This window comes from Oryx dammah, unplaced genomic scaffold, assembly GCF_014754425.2.
Source record: "Oryx dammah isolate SB20612 unplaced genomic scaffold, SCBI_Odam_1.1 HiC_scaffold_18, whole genome shotgun sequence".
In the NCBI taxonomy this organism is placed as follows: domain Eukaryota; kingdom Metazoa; phylum Chordata; class Mammalia; order Artiodactyla; family Bovidae; genus Oryx; species Oryx dammah.
Genome location: NW_024070202.1, coordinates 10,015,035 through 10,039,185, shown reverse-complemented (window position 1 = coordinate 10,039,185; position 24,151 = coordinate 10,015,035). Strand labels below are relative to the sequence as shown.

Sequence of the window (24,151 nt, the reverse complement as noted above, 5' to 3'; positions counted from 1 at the left end):
TCCACTTTCTTTCACTTACTATGAATATAGCAATGTACTTATTTTCAGTGATATGAAATTGCCTAAGTCACCAATTTTACCACATTAAATAAATTTCAGATTTGAAAGTACTGTATGAATATTCAAAAGGTACTGAATATATAAAACAAATTGTTTTTAACCTGCAGAAAGTAAAAACTTTTAGTACACTTAATTTTCTTGAAAACCACTGATAGAATGGGCATCTTTGTTTTCCCATCATTGGGTAAGTTTAAAATGTACATACAGTGTGTTGATTTGTTATACTTAACCTGTTTCAAAATGGTTACCACTATAGCATTAGCCACACCTCTGTCACATCACATAATTATAATTTATGTTTTCTGGTGAAAACATTTAAGATCTACTCCCTTAGCAACTTTCAAACATATAGTACAGTATTGCTAACTATAAGCACCATGCCCCACATTAGATTCCCAGAACTTAATTCATCTTATAACTGAAAGTTTGTACTACTTTGACCAACATCTCAATTCCCCCCACCCGCCAGTCCCTGATATAAGCACCATTCTACTCTCTGTTTCTAGGAGTTTGGCTGTTTTAGATTGCACATATTAAGTGGTATCATCCTATGGTATTTGTCTTTCTTTAGCTTAAGGCCCTCAAGTTCCATCCATGTTGTTGCAAAAGACAGGATATCCTTATTTCTCATGGCTGAATGTGTGTGTGTGCATAAATAAACATACCTAGCACAGAATGGGCATCTTCAAAAAATTCAGTCTGATAAAAAGAGCATCATTGCTCAAGAAGTCTGCTGTGACTCTGTGCTGCAGGCTATGTCAAGTCACCAAGTGCGCTTTGAACAAGTTTTATTCTAACTTTCAGAACCATTCTGTTTAGACCCGGCTAGATAAGTGTAGATAGTAAGAGGAGATAGGTGTTGTTTTTAATAAGTATTTCAATATTAATGATTTCCAATTATGTTGCAGGCTTTACTCATCAGTCTTAAGTATGGTTGCTTTATGTGGCAATTGGGAGATGCTGATTCATGTTTTCAGATCCATAGTATGGAAAATAAAATGAGCTTTATAGTACATACAAAACAGGTAAGTACCTAATCAGTTCTTGATTTATATGATAGTAATAAACTCTACTGTATTAGTAAAATTATTTCTTTCTTTAAAAATGACAGTCCTTTTTACTTCAAGTAAAACCTCTTACGTGAAATTAATATTATTTAAGACCAAGGTAAAAAGGCAGGTCTTTCCTAAACAAAGCAAGGAACTTAGCTCAATAATTTATTGCACTCTTATAACAATGAAAAATTCCTTTTCAAATAGAGAACACTCTGTCTACTGCCATGTATGTCATTTATACATTTTTACATGTTTCAAATTTATTATTGACATATATTTTACTTTGTAGGCTGGCCTTGTGGTAAAACTCCTAATGAAGCTAAATGGACAGTTAATGCCCATGGAAAGAAATTCGTGAGAGGAAACCAGCTGATACTCAAGCCACCACATTTTGTGATGTAGATTTTTTCCATGAAAGATTTCTTAAACTTACTTTTAACAAGGCATTTAGTCTCTTATAATATATATGTATACTATTACATTGTACAGAATCTGTACTCATGTTTGGTGTGTGATATACCAGTTAGTTTTATATAATATCCTTATAAGTTAATTTTTAAGAGAAACACAAAAATGTGTAGATTGATAGTCTGTATAACATTAGACAAAACAGTAAGCTTTAAAAAAGTTATTTTTGGTAAATGATAAAGAATTTAGAGGGGAATATGATGAAATTAAAATTACAGCTTTGCTATATCTTTATGTGTGTGTCATTTCAAAATATATACAGAAAGTCAACATAATTTGAATAAAGAAAATATGTTTTCTACTTAAAGCATATATAACACTATTACTTAAAATGTGTTTTTGTAATCTTTGAACATTTTTCAACATGTTTTTAAGATACTTAGTTAAAATAAGCTAGTATATCTCAAAGTATTATAGTTATTAAAACTCCTGTGTCATAATTATCTGAGTACCTCTTAAAAACAAGGATTTCAGGGACTCACTCTAGACAAGTTCATTCACTGTCTTCAAAATAGCAGGGCCTGTGAATTTTTTCTTAAGTTTTAGTTTGTTTTCTGTTGATGCAATTCCAGACCCAGAAATAAATTTGTATTATTAAAGTTAAGTAAATTATACAAACTTCCTGGCACACAAACACATACACACATGGACACATAGACTAAGGGACAGTCTCTGGTATTAGTTGGTTCATTTATTGAGAACATGCTGTATTTTTATGAGTTGGCACAATGGTGTAATATTGCCTTTACATTGTAGGAAGTAGATCACCAAATATCTGGTGGTTTTCTTTAGGGGAGCACTGATGTCATATGAGTAGCTAACTTGATTAATCTGCTATTTAATATTGAAATTAGGCTTTCCAAGCTTTCCAGAAATTAGGCTTTCCAATTCCAAGAATTGTTGTATTCAATGCAGAGACAGTTCAGAGATTGAACAGTCGTATTTAAAATTAGCCCACACATTGCAGATAATTTTTTCATATTATCATCTACTCTTCAGATTGACTTCTGCATATGTTTAATGGTGGTCTGCTGAGCTTTATTAAGATTATGTGGTTCAGTAAATTAAATGAGAAACCCTGATTTACCTTTAACTCGATGCTAAGCATTTTTGACTACATAGACAGTGCGCTGTTCAGTTTCATCCATTTCAGTGGCCTCTGCTGCTGCTGCTGCTGCTAAGTCGCTTCAGTCGTGTCTGACTCTGTGCGACCCTGGGGACTGCAGCCCAGCAGGCTCCCTGGTCCCTGGGATTCTCCAGGCAAGAACACTGGAGTGGGTTGCCATTTCCTTCTCCAATGCATGAAAGTGAAAAGTGAAAGTGAAGTCTCTCAGTCGTGTCCGACTCCTAGCAACCCCATGGACTGCAGCCTACCAGGCTCCTCGGCCCATGGGATTTTCCAGGCAAGAGTACTGGAGTGGGTTCCCATTGCCTTCTCCGTCAGTGCCCTCCGTTATTACCAAATACTCTGTTGACTCCCAGACCTAAAACTCTAGCCTCAACCTTTCTTCTGAGTTCTTGATCTTAATTTCTTGCTATTCCAGCTCCCCGTCAGTGGTTTGCACAAGGAACATCTATTTCATCGTAGCTGGAAGCAGTTTGTTCCGTCTCCTGCCCCATTCTCTCTGTATGCTTGTTATTGTCTGGTTAATGGCATCAAACTGCAGGTGGCTGCTTAGCCTGGAAATTTGGGAGTGTTCTATAGCTTTTCTGCCTTTAATCATCCTATACATTCCTCTTACCAAGTTCTGTCAAATGTCCTGTGAGTCCTTTCCTGTTCCCTGCCTGTGTTTGCACTGCAACCACCAGAGTTCAAGTCCTTGCCGTCTGTTCCTGGGCTCACTGTAGCATCTTCCCCTGGCTTCCCAACCCAGAGTCTACATTCTGCCCACCTGTTTCTCCACAGCTCTCTCACAGATCAGTTATTTCATTACCCTCTGAAAACCCTCCTCACTGCACGTAAAGTTAAATTCCAGTTCCTTCGTACTCTATGCTAACCTGCCTATCCGGATTAATATCTATCCATTTCTCCCACACTCATTCTGTGCTTCCAGCCCAGTGTTTCCCAGCCCTGGCTCTGCAGTAATGTCGTATGGGGAGTTTTACTACTTTATGACTCAATAATTTTAGGTAGGGCCCAAGCATTTCTGTATTAAAGTATCCCAGGTGATTTTTATATACAGCTTAGGGTTTAGAATTGCTGTTCTAACTTACTCTAGGAGATAGCCAAATGCTTTTTGTTTCATAGAGGGAGGTGAGGATACATCTCTGCTACTTCAAATAACTCCCTCCTCTACTTAATCCCACGTATCCTCCTGGAGTTGTACAGTATGGCAGCTCTGGGAAAAGGGAAGAGAAAATTATTAGAGTAGCATGGCTATTAAAAGCTTAAAAATATACAGCATTAAGTCAATTTCAAAATTAGTAGGGATAAAATGCATTATTGTCAGACCATAACAAACCAGAAATAAAGGGGAAATGCAGATGGCTTTTAATAAGTGCCTAGGAGTATGTGAGCACTGAGGGTGAAAGATACTATTTTCCTTTTCATCATTCTTTCAATAAATTTGATTACCTCTTATGTGCCAGGGAGCCAGTGGTAAGAAAAAGGCTCTGCCTTCAGGGATTGAAGTTTAATGAGAGAGGCAAGTACTCATATAAACTATAATATAAAAGTTAAAATTACTATTTAAGCAAAATGAAGGAAACTTGATAATAGCTCAGAAGAGGATTCCTCGAGCCAGCGCTGCTTGAGCTGGTGTCCAAGGAATAAGCAGGAGTGAATGGTGTGAAGACAGCAGAGAGGAGAGGAGATGAGGTGAGATGTTTTGACCTCAAGGATGGTCTTGGAGAATTGACGGGAGGAATTACAATTTTCTCATTTTTAGCTAAGAAATGAATTCAAACTGTTGTTTTATCCAAATCGCAGCAAATGAATTTCCATTATAGAAATAAAACCAGAATAGGTAACACTGTGTATGATGACTGCATTAAAACAAAGAAAATGTACTGAAGAACCACATCTTAAAAGATTAAAAATTGCCAAAATGGACTCTAGAAAGACTTGATGGGAATATTTAACAAAGTAAAACTACCCATACTTCTTGACCAAATTTAATAAAGGATTACATAAATAAAAGTTAGATTTTAATTTGATCCTGAGGAACTCAATAGCAAAAACTAATTAGAAGAATTTGCTATATGGAAAAAAAACTGATTTATTAAGCAGTTTCTTACTTTATAACAGAAAAAAACACTTCCAGTGAAATTATTTCAGTAAGATGAAAATGAGAAGAATTTAAATTGTTTTTGCTGTACTGTGTGTATAGAAACTGAAAAATTAAGTTGGTGTGAGTACATGCAAAAAATAGTACCTCAACAAAAATTCATGTGTGATGGTATGATTCCTCTTTAATATTGTACTCATAAAGCCAGAATGCCTCTATGATCATACTTGATATTTGAAGAGGCAGGGATAAGCAGACTGGAAAGGACCTAACGCAAAAGAGGGGTAAGCCCTCGAAGTTCTTAGAAATAAGAGTGCTTGAGGCAAAAAAATGTATTTTGGACATGTTAGGGTGTAGGTGAGAAAAGCAATTTCAATACATTCGGACAATTTCTATGACAGGAGGAAGTACTGGTGGTTCAGAATCCATTGGAAGGGCACCAAAGATAAGCAGAAAATTAGGCACCTACTTCCCCATTAGTTAAATAATACAAATAGCTAATACTTTAAAATGGTGTTTACTATAGGCCCAGCATTATTCAGAGCACTTTTAGATATATTAATTCATTTAATCTTGATAACAATCACTGAAGCAGTTACTATTATTCCCATCTAAAAGATGGAAAAACAATTAAATAGCTTGTGAAAGAATATATCTAATTAGCCATGGAGCTGAAATTCATATCAAGGCAGTCTGGTTCCAAATACAAATGAATTAGAAACATACATGATTGTAATAAAAACTATTTCTTTTAAAAAGCTTAAGAGTCAAACTTCCTAACAGTAATGTAAATGTTTTCATTTTCTTATACTGTGTAACCTGAGTACAACCACATATTTAGAGGTTATGTGGTTTCATATTTCACTTCAAAGTGAAAGTCACTCAGTCGTGTCTGGCTCTTTGCAACCCCATGTACTCTACAGTCCATGGAGTTCTCCAGGCCAGAATACTGGAGTGGGTAGCTGTTCCCTTCTCCAGAAGACCTTCCTGACCCAGGAGTCCACCTGCAGTATGGGAGACCTGGGTCTGATCCTTGGGTTCCATGGGTCACTCGAAGACAATGCTTAAGACAGGGAAGGGAGGAGGAGGGTTTGAAGAAATGTTGAAAATCCTGGTGCCTAAGGGACATGTAGGTGGAGATGCCCCTGGCCTGAAGCAGGAGTGGCAATTGAAACTACAGGAACAGATTTAAAGCCACCCAGAAGAGTAGAATGAGAATCAAGCCAAAGAATGCCATTTGAGAAATGGGCAAAGGGAGAGCAACCCACAAAGCATCTTGTTAGGTACATGGTTGTCAGTATGGAAAAGAAACCTCTTGGCACCATCCTGCCCATAAATTTCATATAGGCAAAAACTAAGAATTAAAATAATTTTTAGGGAATTCTTTTTTTCTCACATTCATTTTGCGGGGCGGGGGGGGGGGTTGCTATGCTGGGCCTTCCATGTGGTACCCGGGCTTCCCAGTGAGCTAGCTTCTCTCATTGGGGAGCATGGGCTCTAGGTGTGGCTTCAGTAGTTGTCGCCTAGAGGCTTAGCTGCTCTGTGGCACACGGGATCTTCCCGGAGCAGGGATCAAACCCATGTCCCCTGCACTGGCAACCACTGGGCCACCAGGGAAGTCCAAGGACGACCCTTTTAATATTTTATTTTCCTTCCTTTTCTAAAAGCTCTTTGATCTGGTTCTTCAATTACATCCTCATATTCTACAAACGTTTCCGGTTTTCTGATAATACTGTTATATTGGTTATATCAAGCTAGGACTAAACTAGTCATGTAACTCTTCCTTGTCTTGTCTAGATGATGAGGTTTGAAAGGAGGTCACACTCACCTCAGGACCTTTCTCAAAGCTCAGCCACCTCTCCTGCCCACATTCATTCCCCAGTAGGCTTCTTGGAAACTTCAAAGGCAGCCCCGCCTCTAGGTCTAGGGGACCCCTTTAAACACTGGTGCAGTCGCCACCCCCTGGAGTTGCGCATACTCCCTTATCCAGAGCTCTAGTCGCTCACCTTCAGCCTGGTTCATGGTCTGGGAGCCTCGTCCGGCCTGAAGAGTGGCCTGGAAGTAACCGAAACAAAAGAGGGTGGACTCCACGATGCGGTTTGGTCAAATCAAATGAGATGTTTTGGTGACAAGCTGCGTCCTCCGCGTTACCAAACGCCATTGTCCCCACCCCCGCCGCTCCCACGTATCACCTGCCATTTACCGCGCAGCACGAAAATCAGGCTGGGGAGCAGCACCTCAGAGCACGACTCCGCCAGGGTGACTTTCCGCTCCGGCTGCTCCTTCGAACCAGAAGCCAGGGCCGCCGCCGACCCACTCAGTCACAACCCGTCTCCCTGGGAAAGGCCAGTGCTCGTGCCGAGGGCCCAGACGCGCGCTTTCGGCTCCGCACGCGGCGGCCGGCGCGCGGCCCCTCCGGGGGCTCTCCTGTGACCCGGGGCCAGCTCACAAACGCGCGGGCGCGGCGGAGCCCAGGCGCCGGGCGACTGTCGCCGCGGGCCGGGCTTGCGTCCGAGCCGAACAGCAGGCGCATCCGCCGCCGGACTCTTGGCAGGCGACCCCTCCCACCACTCGCCAGGGGAAGACTCCAGGTGACGCGAAGCTCTCCGACTTCACATCAGCGACCCTCTAAGCCAAATCCAGGTTATCTCCCTCTCCGTTTCCCAACACCTGCAGCTCTGCGTGCCCTCCCTTTGTTCCATGTCCCTGGGATACCCACCTGGAGCACGTGTGCGTCCTGTCGCACGTCCCCTTTTTCACAGTCTAAGAAGTAATTTGTCCAAGCTGCACTGTGTCTTTCAGCTCTGTAACAAATTCCACTGGGTCACTGTTCAGCTAATTAATATTTAGGATAACAGAAGTTGGGATCTATTTTTGCCTATCAAATTGGCAATATTTAAGATGAAACTCTCAGTGCTTGTGGTGATGAGGGGAGACTATATCCTATAGCTTTTTAGAGTGCTATTTAGTTGTGTGTGTCCATCTTAAAAATATTCACATAGGAATGGTCAAATAATTGATGGCATATCATTCAGTGGGATATTTTTCAGGCATGAAAGGTAAACTTTCAAATATTTGATGGCAAATCATGGTATGTTAACTATGGTTTATATTCTGTGATAATGTAAATGTTTCATATCTGTACTGTTCAGTAAGGGAGTCAGCACTTAAGGGTAGCCAGTCAGTCAGTGGCTTCTCAGCACTTGAAATGTGGCCAGTATACTGAAGAGTGAAATGTTAATTTAATTAAACCTAAACTGAAATAGCCGCATGTGGTTACTAGCCACCACACTAGATGACGATGCATGGTCTCATTTTGTTTTTTCAAAAATGTATGATATTCATCATTGTTATCTCTAAGAAAGGGACATCATAGTTGCTTCTCCAGCATCTAATCTTCCTTTGGGTTGCTCTAACTCCCTGAAATGTGTATATATGTGAATATATTCACACACACACACACACATCTCACTTCTGAGTCAGTTTCTCCTCCGATACCAGTCCACACTGGGTACAGTATTCATGGTCAATCTGTAGGTGCCTTCACATGGAGACCAGAGCCAGCAACCCTTGTCCAATTCTGTATCTTTTAAAAACAACCCTTTTGTTACATACAGCAATGTAAATGTACATAATGCTACCAACTGTACACTTTAAAATGATGAAGCTGATAAATTTTATGTATATTTTACCACAATGAAAACAAAAAACCAACCCTTTTTCAGAAAAACAGCCAGAAACCTGAGGATACAACTACCATAAACCATGATGACCCATCAATATCACGACCCCAGGTCTGCCGTGCTTACTAAAGCACAAAAGCTAAAGCCACTTGAGAAAGCTATCCCCACAAAAGCCAACTGCACAATCTGGGCTGCAATAAAATACCAAGGTCAAAACTCTAAGGCTATAAAACATGAACCCTCACCACCCCATAGTCTCAATTTCTCTAGTTGCATTTATTTTTCAAAATGTTCAGCCAGTGCACCAGATGTTGCAAATTGTGGCAAAGAATGACACCCTTTCCCCCCCTCCCAAGTTCTTTATCATTAAGGATAACCAAGCAGAAAAGAGTCAAAGTGACACAATTATTACTGGCAAAGCAGTTTAGAGATAGTGGTTTTGGTGTGCAGCTGAGTGAACTTGTAATAACTCACCAGTGAATTCGACATAATTACTTTGTCATCACACAGATGGACAACCTTGGCTCCCCCAGCAGTTATGCAGCGCTCTTATTCTATGGAAGACAACCGTGAGCGTGCATGCTAAGTTGCTTCAGTCGTGTCTGACTCTTTGTGACCATATGGTCTATGGCTCACCCAGCTCCCAAAAGGAGCTGAGCTCATCTGTCATCCAACTCTCGTCTTGTCTATAGAGGAGGTATAGCGGAGGAGGCTCAAGGCCAAGGGCATTGCATGAGTAGAGTTTCTTCCACATGGAAACCTGAGGTCAGGAGAAAGCAGTTACTCCACCACATGTCTCAAGAAGAAAAAACAATTTGGACAAACCAATAACCATTAAATCAAATGCATGAGCAATGAAGAAGCAAATTTTACAGAACCTTTAGGAAATAGATTATTCCTATAATATTCAAAATGCTTTAAGAAGCAGATAATTCGTATGCTACCCAGTTTGTTTTATGAGCATGGTATAACCTTGACAGTAAAATTGGACAAGAACAGTACAAAAAAGGGAAACTGTTAGCAAAATTACTCTTAAAAGCATAAAAATTCTGAGTAAATGTTATATTTAATTCAGAAAAAGTAACCTATCATGACCAAGTTTGATTTATCCAAGAAATGCCACATGTTCAATAAAGAAAATCTATTAATATACCACATTAGCAGATTCAAGTAATAAGATAGATAGCAGCTGTCATTTCTCCACATGGTGCTGAAGGGCTTAACAAATGTATTAAGACCATAAGAATAAGCAAAAGTCAGAAAAGTGGAAAAGAAGAAACAAAAATTGCCCATATTTATGATATTGTCCCTATAGAATATCCAGGAGAATGTGTAAAGTTATTAGAACTAATAAGAGAGCCCAATCAAATTGCTGGATACAAAATCAACATACAAAGATTAGTAGTGTTCCTATATACCAATATTTTAAAAACTGAAAGAAGAAACATAGGAAACATATCCTTCCCAATAGAAATAGAGCTATATAACATTATTAACTAGGGAGACGTAATGACATACATACATCATTTTTTCCCAAATTAATTTATAAATTTAATTTTATACTTATTGAAGTACAAGCAAGAGATTTTATGGAACTTGATATACTTATCTTGAAATTGATCTGGCAATGTAAACAGCTTGTGGGATCTTAGTTCCCCAACCAGGGATTGAACCCAGGCCTTCAGCAGTGAGAGTGAGGTCCTCACCACTGGACTGCCAAGGAATTCCTTGCAGTTTACTCATAGTTCTGGGTTAGCCATTCAGGGTTGGGTCAGCTGAACAGTTCCTCTGATAGCCCTGGCAAGGTTCCCCCACGAATTTGTGGTCAGTTGAGTCACTCTGCTTTGGAGTGTTGGCTGCTTAAAAGCTGGAGTGACAAAGTCAAATGTCTCTCATCATCCAGTAGGCGAGCCCAGTGTTGAGAAGCCAGTTCATAAGTTCCAATATCTGTCAAAACTCTGCTTACGTCATGTTCGCTAATACTCCATTATCCAAAAATAAGTCGCATGGTCAACCTGAGATTCAAGAGGCGGGGAAAGAGATTCTACGACTTGGTGGACATACAGAGTTAGGAAACATTTATGACCCTTTTGAAATTTCTGATTCTGCTTTCTGCCCTGGGGGCTGAACTATATGGACATCATCAAGTGTTTCTCATGCTCTTTGGCTTCCCCTGGGCTCAGCCAACAGGAACAGCAGCACAAGATAAGTGGAGAGTGAGATTGAGGATTTATTCCCTTGGTTCTCTTGCTGCAGACTGACTGGTTCCTCCAGCCAAAGGCCCAGCTCCAATCAGGTGGTTTTTCTCCTACAATGTGACAAAACACATTGTAGAAATAGAAAATTATAGACCCAATTACTTGGGCTCAGCCATAATTAAAATTATAATTAAAGCCTTAAGCCATACATTTTGAGAAACTTTGAGTAGAAATCATTTGGACAAGGACTATTTTAATAACCTTTAATACTCAGGTGTTTTGTTAAAGTTAAGCGAGCAGATAGGTGACTCAGACGGTAAAGAATCTGCCTGCAATGTAGGAGACCTGGGTTTGATCCCTGGGTTGGGAAGATCCCCTGGAGAAGGGAACGGTTACCCACTCCAGTATTCTTGCCTGGAAAATTCCATGGACAGAGGAGCCTGGTGGGTTATGGTCCACGGGGCCACAAAGAGTTGATTATATTTGGGCTTCGCTGGTAGCAAAGATGGTAAAGAATTTGCCTGCAATGCAGGAGACCCCAGTTTGATTTCTGTGTCGGGAAGATACCCTGGAGAAGGGAACGACTACACACTCCAGTATTCTTGCCTGGAGAATTCCATGGACAGAAGAGCCTGGCAGGCTATATAGTCCATGGGATTACAAAGAGCTGGACACGACTGAATGACTCACTCACTTCACTAATACTCAGTTAAAGCAAAAGCCAAGTGTACTGATGTTTTAAACCCTAGTCCAGGCTGGTGTGGTTATGGTTCTATTGAAGTTAGATCTATGCATGGAAATAATATAATTTAATATGTATCCTATTATGGACCTCTATGTTATTGCCAATCTGTTACTATCACAAACAATACTTTTTCTGTCCACTTAAGAATTCATTCTCCTTTAATCAAAATAATACATTATGATAAACAGTAAGGATTCACTGCATAGCACAGGGAACTATATTCAATATCTTGTGATTAATTATAATGGAAAATAATTTTTTAAAAGAATATATACATATATATAACCAAATCACTTTGTTGTAGACTTTTAAAAACTAAAACGATAGTGTAAATCAACTATACTTCAATATAAAAAGTAATAGTAAAAAGAATTCATTCTCTATTCTCATGTCATGAAGACATCCTCTTAATATCATGTACTTAAAAGTCTTACTGTTTTACTTTTCACATTTAAATCCGTAGTCCACCTAAGACTGACTTTTGAGGATGACAAGATAGGGGTCAAAAATCTTTTTCTTTCTGTATCGATTCCCAGTTGACCCAGAATCAAAAGCCATTCTTTCCCCATTATTCTTAATGCCATCTTTGTCATAGATGAAGGTCCATATATGCGTGGATCTCATCCTCTTAATGTCAACCTTTCTGTGATCTTATACTTTAGAATCATCTTACATAAAGAACAATTAAGTTTTGTTTCTTTTTTTAACAAATTGGTTCCTTTTTCCATTCATCTATTTGATTATCAATATATTTAGACTGGATATTCAAGTATACATTGATGGTGACTTTCACCAAAGTTGCTAGGAATTCTTTTCTCATTTTGTTATTCCTTTTTGTTAAGTGTTCCCTCCCATCTGATTGCTCTCATGATATTTTCATTGCTTATAATGTTCTATAATTTCAGGATAAAGCTTTTCATTTATTCTGTTTTGGGTATTGTTGTACATCATGGATCTGTGGATTCATATTTTTCATCAGTTCTGGAACATTCTTAGCCATTATTTTTAATTTTTCCATAATTTCATTTATTTATTTTTGGCTGTGCTGGGTTTTTGTTGCTGCACAGGCTTTTTCTCTAGTTGCTGCAAGTGGGGGCTCCTCTCCACTTGTGGTGTGGGGGCTTCTCATTGTCGTGGCTTCTGTGTTGCAGAGCATGGGCTCTGGGTGCAAGGGCCCCATAGTTGTGGCTCCCAAGCTCTAGAGCACAGGCTCAGTAGTTGTGGTGCACGGGCTTAGCTGCTCTGCAGCATGTGGGATTTTCCCAGACCAAGGATCGAACCTGCATTGGCAGGCGAATGCTTTACCACTGAGCTACCAGGGAAGCCCTCATTATTTTTAAAATATTGCTTTTGCTTCATTGTCTTCACTTTTTCCTTTTGAAACTCTAATTAGATATATGTTAGTCCATTAAATTTTCCCTGTGCTGACTTCTAATTTCCATCTCCTTATCTCTCCTTACTACATTCTGGATATATCTTTCATATTTTCTAGTTAAATAGTTGTCCAGTTGTTCTAGCATCATTACTGAAAAGACCAGTTTTTCCCCAACACTACAAAGTCCCATCTTTCTCATAAATCAAGTATCTGTATGTCATAATCAAATGTCTGTTTCTGGGACTTGTATATTTTCTACTGATCCATTTGTATACTCTTGTACCAATTCCATATCCCCTTAATTGCTGTGGCTTCATAATGAGTCTTGATATCAAACAAGCAAGTCCTCCCACCTGATTTTCCTCCTTCAAGAGTGTCATAACTATTCTTGGCCCTTTGTTTGTCCAAGCAGCTTTAAAAATCAGCTTGTCAAGTTCCACAAAAATAAGGTTAGGGTTTTTGCTAACAATTTTACTGAATGTATACGTTTGGGGCAGACGGATCCTGGGAGAAGACTGCCACAGAGGCAGTCCAGAGCCCAGGCAGCTGCAGAGCCACTTCAGTTCTTGCAGCTCTAATACCCTGACCCCAGCACTAGGCTACTACACACCATAGCCTTGCACTAGATTTGGGACAAACACAACAGCGAAAGGGATGCAACCTTGGGTTTCTTCTGTGTGGAACTGCAGATGCCTACATAGGCAGCACATAGGTTTTCTGTGACCACATGTGCCTCCCTTGCTTTAGCAATCATCTCCTTTGGAGCAAGGCACACAAACAAGGGCAATGGAGTCTGATCAAACTGGGCCCGCAGAGCTTCTACTCCAACAGCTGGGGAGCAGATCCCATCCCTAATTGGGCAATGACAGCCACAGAGGAAGCCCCACTTCACATCCAGCACAATCTCTAAACACAACATCAATCACACTCCCTAGCAAGGGATAACAGTCAGCACACTCTGAAGAAAGACATGGTTGTTATCTATACCAAAACCAACCTTTTGCACCAAAAATACTGAAAACACATAGTATTCACAGGGATGATCTTACATAAAAACACTCCTTTAAGACCACAGTAGATAACTATTTCTCCTAAATTCTGAGAGACTTAGAGTTAAGTAAAATGAAAAAGCAGAGAAACTACTTTTAATCAAAAGAACAAGAGAAATCCCCTGAAAAAAATAATGAAACAGACCTCAATAGTCTATCAGACCCTGGGTTCAAAACGCAGGCAATAAAAAATGCTAAAGAAATTAAGAAAGGTTATTGATAAAAATGTAGCTCACTGTAACAATGAACTAAAAACTATAAAGATGAGTCAATCAAACAATTCAATTGCTGAAATAAAAACCAATCTAGAAGCAATGAATAGCACTATATGACAAAGAAGAACAAATAAGTGATCTGCAAAACAGAATAATGGAAATCGTGCTGTTGATAGCAATATATGGGGTCTATGTGATAATATAAAGCGTGTTAACTTACACTTAATAGGATTTCCCAAAGAAAAAGAGACAAAAAAGCGAGGATCAAAAAGGTATTGGGAGAAATTATGGCTGAAAACGTTCCAAATGTAAAGAAGGAAATAGATATTCGAGTACAGGAAATGCAGAGAATCCGAAATGATATGAACCCAAACAGATCTGTAGCAAGACACATCATAATTAAAATGCAAAAGTTAAAGAGAGGATTCTGAAGACAGCAAGAGAAAAATAAAGATTAAGTTATAAGGGAACTCTCATAAGACTATCAACTGATTTCTCTGCAGAAACTTTGCAGGCCAGAAGGGAGTGGCATGATATATTCAAAGTCAGGAGAGGGAAATACTGTAAACTACACTATTCTGTCCAGCAAGATTATCGTTTAAAATAGAAGGTGAAATAAAAAAAAGTTCACAGGTAAGCTAAAACTAAAAGAATTCAGTAATACTGAACCTACCCTAAAAGAAATACTGAAGGGTCTTCTCTAAATGGAAAAGAAGCAAGAATCTATAGGAAGTGGAAAATCATGATAAGACAGGCAAATGAATAAAAGATTTGAGGATATTTAAATAAACCAGTACATAGTTTAAAAAACAAACAAAAAATTTTTGTAAGTGATTAAACTATTACAATAAACAGCAAAAGGTAAGCATGAAGATATGAAGCAAGACATCAAAACTGCAGAGTGTGTAGAGAGAAGTATAAAAATTAGATTTTTAGAATGTGTTTGAACTTGTATAACTGTCAGTTTAAAGCAAGTGGGTATAATCATGGGTAACATACTTGAAAACTAGGTTAACCACAAATCAAGCACATACAACAGCTTCACAAAAACCAAAAAAGAAGGAACTTAAGCATACTACAAAAGAAAATCATCAAACCACAAAAATAAAAACAAAAGAAGAAATGAGTAAACTACATAAACAAAGTTTAAAATGGCAGTAAGTACATACCTACCAAGAGTTACTTTAAGTCACAATGGAATAAGTGCTCCAATCAAATGACATACAGTAGCAGACTGGATTAAAGAAATAAGAATCTACAATATGCCACCGACAAGACTCTCACTTCAGGGTGAAAGACACACACAGAATAAAAGTGAGGGAATGGGAAAATATATTTCATGCAAAGCAAATGGAAATTATAAGAAAGCAGAGATAGCAATACTCAAATCAAACAAAATAGAGTTTAAAACAAAAGTCATAAAGATAAATAAGGGTATTAGATAATGATAAGTGGATCAATACAACAAGAGGATATTATACTCATTGACATATATGCAATCAATATAGGAGCACATAAATATATAAAACAAATACTAATAGACATAAAGAGAGAAAACAATAGCACTCCACCAACATTAATGGACAGATCATCTGGACAAAAAAGTCAAGAAGGCAACAGCGATCCTACATGACACCACAGACCAGGTGGACTTAATTAATGTCTATAGGATACTATATACAAAAAAAAGTGGAATACACATTCTTTTCAAATGCACATGAAACATTCTCTAGAATGGACCACATACTAGGTCACAAAACAAGTCTCAACACATTAAAGAGGATAGAAATTATTTCAAGCATCTTCTCTGACTACAATGGTATAATACTAGAAATCAACCACAGAAAGAAAAATGGGAAAAGAATGAATGCATGAAAACTAAACAACATTTTACTAAAAAAACCAATGGGTCAACAATGAAATCAAAAAAGAAATCAGAAAATACCTTGAGACAAAAAAAAAGAAACTACAACCTAACAAAATCTCTGAGATGCAGCAAAAGCAGTTCTAAGAGGGGAGTTCATAGTGATACAAGTCTACCTCAAGAAATAAGAAAAATCTCAAATAAACCATTACACCAATCACCTAAAAGAATTATACAAAGAAGAACAAACAAAACCCAAATGCAGAAGGAGGAAGGAAATAATAAAGATCATAGGTGAAATAATTAAAATAGAGATTGAAAAAACACTAGAGAAAATCAATAATACCAAGAGCTGTGTATGACTCTGTGTGTGTGTGTGTGTGTGTGTGTGTGTGTGCGTGTTTCAGTTCAGTTCAGTTCAGTCGCTCAGTCGTGTCCGACTCTTTGCGACCCCATGAATCGAAGCATGCCAGGCCTCCCTGTCCATCACCAACTCCAAGAGTTCACTCAGATTCATGTCCATTGAGTCAGTGATGCCATCCAGCCATCTCATCCTCGGTCGTCCCCTTCTCCTCCTGCCCCCAATCCCTCCCAGCATCAGAGTCTTTTCCAATGAGTCAACTCTTCTCATGAGGTGGCCAAAGTACTGGAGTTTCAGCTTCAGCATCATTTCCTCCAAAGAAATCCCAGGGTTGATCTCCTTCAGAATGGACTGGTTGGATCTCCTTAGAGTCCAAGGGACTCTCAAGAGTCTTCTCCAACACCACAGTTCAAAAGCATCAATTCTTTGGCGCTCAGCCTTCTTCACAGTCCAACTCTCATATCCATACATGCCTACTGGAAAAACCATAGCCTTGACTAGACGGACCTTAGTCGGCAAAGTAATGTCCCTGCTTTTGAATATGCTCTCTAGGTTGGTCATAACTTTTCTTCCAAGGAGTAAGTGTCTTTCAATTTCATGGCTGCAGTCACCATCTGCAGTGATTTTGGAGCCCCCAAAAAATAAAGTCTGACACTGTTTCCACTGTTTCCCCATCTATTTCCCAAGAAGTGATGGGACCAGATGCCATGATCTTCGTTTTCTGAATGTTGAGCTTTAAGCCAACTTTTTCACTCTCCTCTTTCACTTTCATCAAGAGGCTTTTTAGCTCCTCTTCACTTTCTGCCATAAGGGTGGTGTCATCTGCATATCTGAGGTTATTGATATTTCTCCCGGCAATCTTGATTCCAGCTTGTGTTTCTTCCAGTCCAGCATTTCTCATGATGTACTCTGCATATAAGTTAAATAAGCAGGGTGACAATATACAGCCTTGACGTACACCTTTTCCTATTTGGAACCAGTCTGTTGTTCCATGTCTAGTTCTAACTGTTGCTTCCTGACCTGCATACAGATTTCTCAAGAGGCAGGTTAGGTGGTCTGGTATTCCCATTTCTAGAAGAATTTTCCACAGTTTATTGTGATCCACACAGTCAAAGGCTTTGGCATAGTCACTAAAGCAGAAATAGATGTTTTTCTGGAACTCTCTTGCTTTTTCCATGATCCTCTAGTCAGTCTTCAGTTCAATTCAGTTCATTCGCTCAGTCGTGTCCGACTCTTTGTGACCCCATGAACTGCAGCACACCAGGCCTCCCTGTCCATCACCAACTCTCGGAGTCTACTCAAACCCATGTCCATCGAGTCGATGATTCCATCCAACCATCTCATCCTCTGTCATTCCCTTCTCCTCCTGCCCTCAATCTTTCCCAGCATCAGGGTCTTTTCAAATGTCAGCTCTTCACATCAAGTGAACAAAGTATTGGAGTTTCAGCTTCAGCATCAGTCCTTCCAATGAACACCCAAGACTGATCTCCTCTAGGATGGACTGGGTAAATCTCCTTGCAGTCCAAGGGACTCTCAAGAGTCCTCCAGCACCACAGTTAAAAAGCATCCATTCTTCTGTGCTCAGCTTTCTTTATAGTCCAACTCTCACATCCATACATGACCACTGGAAAAACCATAGCCTTGCCTAGACGGACCTTTGTTAGCAGAGTAATGTCTCTGCTTTTTAATATGCTGTCTAGGTTGGTCATAACTTTCCTTCCAAGGAGTAAGCGTCTTTTAATTTCATGGCTGCAGTCGCCATCTGCAGTGATTTTAGAGCCCAGGAAAATAAACTCTGACACTGTTTCCACTGTTTCCCCATTTATTTGCCATGAAGTGATGGGACCATATGCCATGATCTTAGTTTTCTGAATGTTGAGCTTTAAGCAACTTTTTCACTTTCCTCTTTCACTTTCATCAAGAGGCTCTTTAGTTCTTCTTCACTTTCTGCCATAAGGGTGGTGTCATCTGCATATCTGAGGTTACTGACATTAGCTTGTGCTTCTTCCAGCCCAGCATTTCTTACGATGTACTCTGCATATAAGTTAAATAAGCAGGGTGACAATATACAGCCTTGATGTATTCCTTTTCCTATTTGGAACCAGTCTGTTGTTCCATGTCCAGTTCTAACTGTGGCTTCCTGACCTGCATACAGGTTTCTCAAGAGGCAGGTCAGAAGGTCTGGTATTCCCATCACTTGAAGAATTTTCCACAGTTTATTGTGATCCACACAGTCAAAGGCTTTGGCATAGTCAATAAAGCAGAAATAGATGTTTTTCTGGAACTCTCTTGCTTTTTTGATGATCCAGCGGATGTTGGCAATTTGATCTCTGGTCCTCTGCCTTTTCTAAAACCAGCTTGAACATCTGGAAGTTCATGGTTCACGTATTGCTGAAGCCTGGCTTGGAGAATTTTGAGCATTACTTTACTAACGTGTGAGATGAGTGCAATTGTGCGGTAGTTTGAGTGTTCTTTGGCATTGCCTTTCTTTGGTATTGGAATGAAAATTGACCTTTTCCAGTCTTGTGGCCACGGCTGAGTTTTCCAAATTTGCTGACATATTGAGTGCAGCACTTTCACAGCATCATCTTCCAGGATTTGAGATAGCTCACTGGAATTCCATCACGTCCACTAGCTTTGGTCATAGTGATGCTTCCTAAGGCCCACTTGACTTCACATTCCAGGATGTCTGGCTCTAGGTGAGTATGAGTGATCACACCATGGTGATTATCTGGGTCGTGAAGATCTTTTTTGTATAGCTCTTTGGTGTATTCTTGCCACGTCTTCTTAATATCTTCTGCTTCTGTTAGGTCCATACCATTTCTGTCCTTTATTTGCCCATCTTTGCATGAAATGTTCCCTTGGTATCTCTAATTTTCTTGAAGAGATCTCTAGTCTTTCCCATGCTATTGTTTTCCTCTATTAGTTTGCACTGATCATTGAGGAAGGATTTCTTATCTCTCCTTGTTTTTCTTTGGAACTCTGCACTCAAATGGGTATATGTTTTGTTTTCTCCTTTGTGTTCTGCTTCTCTTTTTTTCTCAGCTATTTGTAAGGCCTCCTCAGAGAGCCATTTTGCTTTTTTGCATTTCTTTTTCCTGGGAATGGTCTTGATCCCTGTCTCTGGTATCATGTCACAAACCTCCATCCATAGTTTATCAGGCACTCTTTCTATCAGATCTAGTCCCTTACATCTATTTCTCACTTCCACTGTATAAATGTAAGGGATTTGATTTAGGTCATACCTGAATGGTTTAGCGGTTTCTCCTACTTTCTTCAAATTAAGTCTGAATTTGGCAATAAGGAATTCATGATCTGAGCCACAGTTAACTTCTGGTCTAGTTTTTGCTGTGTATAGAGCTTCTCCATCTTTGGCTGCAAAGAATATAATCAATCTGATTTCAGTGTTGACCATCTGGTGATGTCCATGTGTACAGTCTTGTGTTATTGGAAGAGGGTGTTTGCTATGACCAGAGCATTCTCTTGGCAGAACTGTATTAGCCTTTGCCCTGCTTCGTTCTGTACTCCAAGGCCAAAGTTGCCTGTTACTCCAGTTGTTTCCCGACTTCCTACTTTTGCATTCCAATCCTCTATAAAGAAAAGCACATCTTTTTTTGGGTGTTAGTTCTAGAAGGTCTTGTAGGTCTTCATAGGACCACTCAACTTCAGCTTCTTCAGCATAGACTTTTACTGGTCAGGGTATAGACTTGGATTACTGTGATATTGAATGATTTACCAAGATGAAAAGAGAGGGAACCCAAATTCAACAAAATAAGAAATTAGGAGAAACAACAACTGATACCACAGAAATACAAAAATAATAATAATATTAAGAATAGTTATATGCTAGGAAACCTAGACGAAATGGACCCATTTCTAGAAACACATAGCTTGCCAAAACTGGGTCAAAAAGAAATGGATAATTTGAACAGACCAATCACTAGAAGTAAAACATAATCCATAATAAAATTCTGTGCAAACAAAAGTCAGGACTGAACAGCTTCACTTAGGAATTCTACCAAACATACTTAGGAATTCTACCAAACATACAAAGATCTTATACTGATCCTTCACAAATTATTCCAAAAAACTGAAAAGGAGGGAAATTCACTCCACTCCATGAAGTCACTATTACCCTTATGTCAAAACCAGACAAAGACACAACAAAAAAAGAAAATTACAGGTCCATATATTTGATGACTGTAGATGCAAAAAGCAGCAACAACTATCCAGCACTGAATCCAGCACTACATAAAAAGGGTCATACACCATGATCAAGCTAGGTTCATTCCAGGGTCACAAGGACAGTTCAATGTATATGAATCAATCAGCTGATACACCACCATCAACAGAAGAAAAGACAAAAACCCACATGATCATCGCAACAGAGGCAGAAAAAGCATTTGACAAAATTCAGTATCCATTCATGATAAGAACTCTTACCAAAGTGGGTAGAGAGGAACATATCTCAAATAATAAAAGCCATTTGTGAAAAACCCACAGTCAACATAATATTCAATGGTGAAAAGCTGAAAGCCTTTCTACTAAATTCAGAGGCTAGACAGGATACCCACTCTCACCACTTCTATTCATTATCATATTAGAAGTCCCAGCCATAGCAATCAGGCATGAAAAAGAAATAAAAGGCATACAAATTGTAAATGAAGAGGTAAAATTGTCACTATTTCCAGGTGTCATGATAATCTATATACAGAACCCTAAAATATCCATACAAAAATCATTAGAACTAACCCATGAATTCAGCAAGGTAGCAGAATATAAGATTAATACATATAAATCTGTTGCATTTCTTTACACTAACAAGGAAATGCCAGAAAGAGAAAGTTTTTAAAAAAATCCTTTTTAAATGTTAACTTAAGAAAGACCTAAGAATAAACTTAACCAGGAATGGAAAAGATTTATACAATGAAAACTACAAAACATTGATAAGGAAATTGAAGGTGAGTCAAAGAAATCAAGAGATACCCTATGCTCTTGGACTGGAAGAGTTAATACTGTTAAAATGGCCATACAATGCAATCTACAGATTTAATGCCATCCCTATCAATATAGGCATGACATTTTCCACAAACTATAATAAATAACCCTAAATTTTATATGGAGCCACAGAAGACCTAGAATTGCCACAGCAATCCTGAGGAAAAAGAACAAAGTTGGAGGCATAACCCTTCAAGACTTCAGACTATACTACAAATATACAGTAATCAAAACAGCACATCACTGACACAAAACCAGACATATGGATCAATGGAACAGAATAAGGAGCCCGGGAACAAACTCACACACCTATAGTCCATTAATCCACTACAAAGGAGATAAGAATATACAAAGGATAAAAGACTTTTAACAAGTGATCCGTCTAGTCAAGGCTGTGGTTTTTCCTGTGGTCATGTAGGGATGTGAGAGTTGGACTGTGAAGAAGGCTGAGCACTGAAGAATTGATGCTTTTGAACTGTGGTATTGGAGAAGACTCTTGAGAGTCCCTTGGACTGCAAGGAGATCCAACCAGTCCATCCTAAAGGAGATCAACCCTGGGATTTCTTTGGAAGGAATGATGCTGAAGCTGAAGCTCCAGTACTTTGGCCACCTCATGCAAAGAGTTGACTCATTGGAAAAGACTCTGATGCTGGGAGAGATTGGGGCAGGAGGAGAAGGGGACGACCCAGGATGAGATGGCTGGATGGCATCATGGACTCGATGGACGTGAGTCTGAGTGAACTCCGGGAGATGGTGATGGACAGGGAGGCCTGGCGTGCTGCGATTCATGGGGTCGCAAAGGGTCGGACACGACTGAGCAAATGAACTGAACTGAACTGAACTGAACTGAACTAACAAGTGATGTTGGGAAAACTGGACAACTACAAGTAAATGAATGAAATTAGAACACTCTCTCACACCACATACAAAAATAAACTCACAATGGTTTAAGGAACTAAATATAAGACATGATTCCATAAAATTCCTAGAACAAAATATGGATAAGACATACTGATATAAATCATAGTAATATTTTCTTAGATCAGTCTCCCAAGGCAAAAAAAAATAAAAGCAAAAATAAACAAACAGGACCTAATCAAACTTAGAGCTTTTGCAAAGCATTTAAGAAACCACCAACAAAATGAAAAGGCAACATACGGAATGGGAGAAAATATTTTTGAATAATGTAACAAAGGATTAATATCCAAAATATACAAAGAGCTCATATAACTTAACATTGAAGAAAAAAACCAAACAAAAAAAAAAAAAAAAAAAACAGAAAGCCTAAATATTTATTCAGAGAAGACATACAGATGCATAAAAAATGCTCAACATCTCTAACTATTAGAGAAATGCAAGTCAAAACCACAGTGAGGTAGCACTTCACATTAGTCAAAATGGCCATCGTCTACAAATAATAAATGCTGGAGGGGATGTGGAGAAAAAGAAACCCTATACACGGTTGGTGGGAAGGTAAATTGGTGCAGCCGCTATGGAAAACAGTAGGGAGGTGTCTTAAAAAGATAGCTACCACATAATCCAGCAATTCCATTCCTGGGTATATATCTGGAAAAGATGAAAACTCTAATTAAAAAGATACACACACTCCAATGTTCATGGAAGCACTATTTACAATAGCCAAGACATGGAACTCATCAACAGATGACTCCCTTAAGATGCAGTGCGTGTGTGTGTGTGATGGAATAATACTTAGCCATAAAAAAGAATGAAATATCACCAGTTGCCGAAACATGATGGACCAAGAGAATATTATTCTTAGAGAAGCAAGTCAGTTAAAGACAAGTATTATATGGTATCACTTACATGAGGAATCTAAAAAAAAATACAAACAAATATATGTACAAAACAGAAATAGACTCACAGGCATCAAAAAACAAACTTATGGTTACCAAAGGGGAAAGGTGGCAGAGGGAGATAAATTAGAGGAGTATGGGACTAACCAATACAAAGTACTATACATAAAATAGATAAGCAACATGGATTTACTGCATCACACAGGGAACTATATTCAATATCTTGTAATAACCTATAGTGAAAAATAATCTGCAAAAATATTACTGAATCACTTTGCTGTACACCTGAAACTAACACAATACTATAAATCATCCATATTTCAATTAGTAATAATAATAATAATTTGTTAATATAGGGAGTTGTGTAGACAAGTATTGGAGTACTGAAAAGGTAAAGGTGAGATGGTAGCAACAGAGACAATAAATATAAGAAGTAGCTGCCACCCCTGGGGATGCAGATTGGGTTGTTAAAACCCATAAACTTGAAAGAGGGACCTATAGAGATCAAATTCAAACCTCTTGAGGAGGTTGGTCCCTAGCTGTGGAGGTTCCTCAAGAGTTACACAAAAGACTTAAAGTCAGGCATTAATCCTTGAAAAGGTTGTTTTACCTCCAGTTTACTTGCATTGAAAGCATCCTTCCTTAAGACATTTTACTTTCACCTATTGGAGAATTGTCATACGCAAGAATTTGTTGGGACAAGATACTTCAATACCAGATGTAAATCTACCATATGTAAACAAACCCACAACGAGAGTGATAGTCTCTACATGTGGCATGAGGGAGTCTCTGGCTACACCCTGTCTTCCAAAAACTTGAGTTCTTTCATTCCCTTATGTGTCCTTTCTCATTTTCTTTGATATTTTTATTCCTTTCTATAATCTTAATGTGATTTTAAGAGTATCATGTGATAAATGCATCCAATCAATAAACTGTCTTTACCCAGTAATTATATATTATTTATTGTAAATGTTTTTTAATGATTATGAAATTATTCATTACAGAATAAAAATTATTGTATTAAAATTCTTTTGTAACT

General features: G+C 38.7%; 1 protein-coding gene and 1 long non-coding RNA gene across 4 annotated transcripts in view; one reads left to right on the top strand and one right to left on the bottom strand.

Moving 5' to 3' along the window:
• The window catches only part of KRIT1 (KRIT1 ankyrin repeat containing), a 38,813-nt gene extending 36,923 nt beyond the window's left edge, over positions 1 to 1,890 (top strand). For all 3 annotated transcript variants that reach the window (XM_040260268.1, XM_040260267.1, XM_040260269.1), the window contains exons 16-17: positions 969 to 1,085; positions 1,405 to 1,890. In XM_040260268.1, the coding sequence (XP_040116202.1) occupies positions 969 to 1,085; positions 1,405 to 1,473 (186 nt within the window). In that variant the 3' untranslated portion in view covers positions 1,474 to 1,890. The remainder of the gene's footprint in view (positions 1 to 968; positions 1,086 to 1,404) is intronic.
• The window catches only part of LOC120877854, a 31,422-nt gene extending 23,377 nt beyond the window's left edge, over positions 1 to 8,045 (bottom strand). Inside the window, exons 1-2 of the long non-coding RNA XR_005724413.1 lie at positions 7,530 to 8,045; positions 6,817 to 6,865 (exon numbers count right to left, since the gene is read on the bottom strand). This is a non-coding gene — a long non-coding RNA (uncharacterized LOC120877854). The remainder of the gene's footprint in view (positions 1 to 6,816; positions 6,866 to 7,529) is intronic.
• Between the last annotated feature and the right edge of the window lie 16,106 nt (positions 8,046 to 24,151).